The sequence below is a fragment of the Aphanomyces invadans genome (genome assembly GCF_000520115.1).
Source record: "Aphanomyces invadans strain NJM9701 unplaced genomic scaffold supercont1.74, whole genome shotgun sequence".
Lineage (NCBI taxonomy): Eukaryota > Oomycota > Saprolegniomycetes > Saprolegniales > Verrucalvaceae > Aphanomyces > Aphanomyces invadans.
The window spans coordinates 241,600-243,398 of NW_008580219.1; the positions used below are offsets into that span (position 1 = coordinate 241,600).

Sequence of the window (1,799 nt, forward strand, 5' to 3'; positions counted from 1 at the left end):
TTGATTTGCAATGAGGAAAGGTACAATCATCTCACATTTAGAAAGTTTTGATTTGCAATGAGGAAAGGTACAATCATCTCACATTTATAGCCAATAAAATCGAAGCAGCATTTTACCGTTGATTCTCACTGGCCAGTTGGATTGAACTCATTCGGCAAATTTGGCAGAAATTCACAATAGCTTGTGACCCAGCAAGATCCCTAGGTAGCGTAAGTGGGCGGATTGAAGGAATCACCTGGTTCACTTCTTCCAGGCATGCCACAGGACGCCGGGATTGTGCGCGGTACGTATGTCTGTCAATAGCCGTGATGCCTTAGTCACGATGGTCTCACGGATCTGTGGATAGTGCACGATCTCTTTCGGCATTTTCCAATAGCCTCTACCCATCGACTGGTGGACTTCCTCGAGCACCAGTGTGTGGATCCCATGATCACCTGCGGCGTGTTTCGCTGGGCGATGGTAGTCGCTAGAGACGTAGCAGTCCCTCACCAGGCGCGTGTCGACCAGGAAACAGTCCAAACGTGTCTTGTTATGTAGTCCGGAGTAGGTTCGCGTCTCATCGTGGTGCATACGCCACGCATCCATCACCCGGAGCGCGACCAGCCACTCGAGACAATTGCCCCGACTCACGGTATGATCGTGGTGCTAACGTTCCACGTCAAGATACAGGTCGAGCGGTAAGTTTAAATCGCCCAGGACCACTGTATGCTGTTGTCTGGGAAGTCGCGTGGTAGGCTGTCGAAGAACGCCGCCAGTTCGGCCGGTCGAACCGGGGCATACACGCAGTGAAAATGCGTATACTGGGGTCTCCTGCCAATTTGTACTGACCGCCATGTATTTGAAGGGATGTCCAGCTTCGACAGGTGTCGAAGGTCGCGGAAGCCTGGTAGTGTGTCGTCAAAAACGAGTGCAACATCTGCAACACCTCCACTTCGATGTGCTGGGTCCTCGTCCGGCGCGGGGACGTAGTTTGGTTCGGTACGTGGGTCATTTACAACAAGGAAGAACTTACCGTGTCCGAATGCGTGTTGAATGTGATAGGAAAGTGTCGACAGGTGATGTCTGTCCTTCAGTTTGGTTTCTTGTAGGGCCACTACGGTTGCTTTGCGGACAATGCGCTCAACAAAGGTATGCCCGTTGTCGACTGACGAGATACCATTGACATTGCACGTGAGGAATTTGACGGATGGGATGGATTGGTGTTGGCTTGGCAATAGGCGGAACTTACTTGGTTCCGACGTGCGGGGGCCTCTAGGCCAGGCTGGGTTAGCCGAAGGAAACGGTTTGTCCCATCCTTGCAAATAGACAAGGATTGATCGTTGTAGTAGACTTGGTTCCAATCCGTCATTCGCTGTAACTGTTGTGCCAGTCCGTGCGCGGGTACACGGTCCACCAATCGTCCCAGAACGCAATGACCCACTGGTGATTGTAGGATCAGCAGGGTATTCGGTGTTAGCAGACGGTATCCACACGACAGGTTTGCCAGTCAAGCACAACACCCTCGCGTCACTCTGGAAAATGGTAGGAGAAACAATGCTCAACCACACCTCGAATAGGGATAATGCATCCTCCGTGCGGATTTGGTGCGACAAAAATTGGTTCCTGGGTGTTTTCCCCCGTACGTATTTTCAAAACCCTCGCGTCGGCTCAACAGTTCGGTCATGGTGAGCTTCGTTTTGCCGAAGATTAGTTTGTGCGTGTCCGCGAACGACTGCGCAGTATTCTCCGTAGATGCAGCAAACCAGCGCTGCCATGTGTGCAGGTGGATCAGCGACTCAAGCCGATCGAACGGGTGCATA

General features: G+C 52.0%; 1 protein-coding gene across 1 annotated transcript; it reads left to right on the top strand.

The window, feature by feature from the left end:
- Nucleotides 1-255: 255 nt before the first annotated feature.
- On the top strand, nt 256-789 carry H310_14562 (hypothetical protein; the record flags this gene model as incomplete). Its single annotated transcript, XM_008882443.1, has 4 exons — nt 256-283; nt 347-459; nt 538-677; nt 735-789. 4 exons carry the CDS (start codon nt 256-258, stop codon nt 787-789), a joined length of 336 nt encoding a protein of 111 aa, XP_008880665.1.
- Between the last annotated feature and the right edge of the window lie 1,010 nt (nt 790-1,799).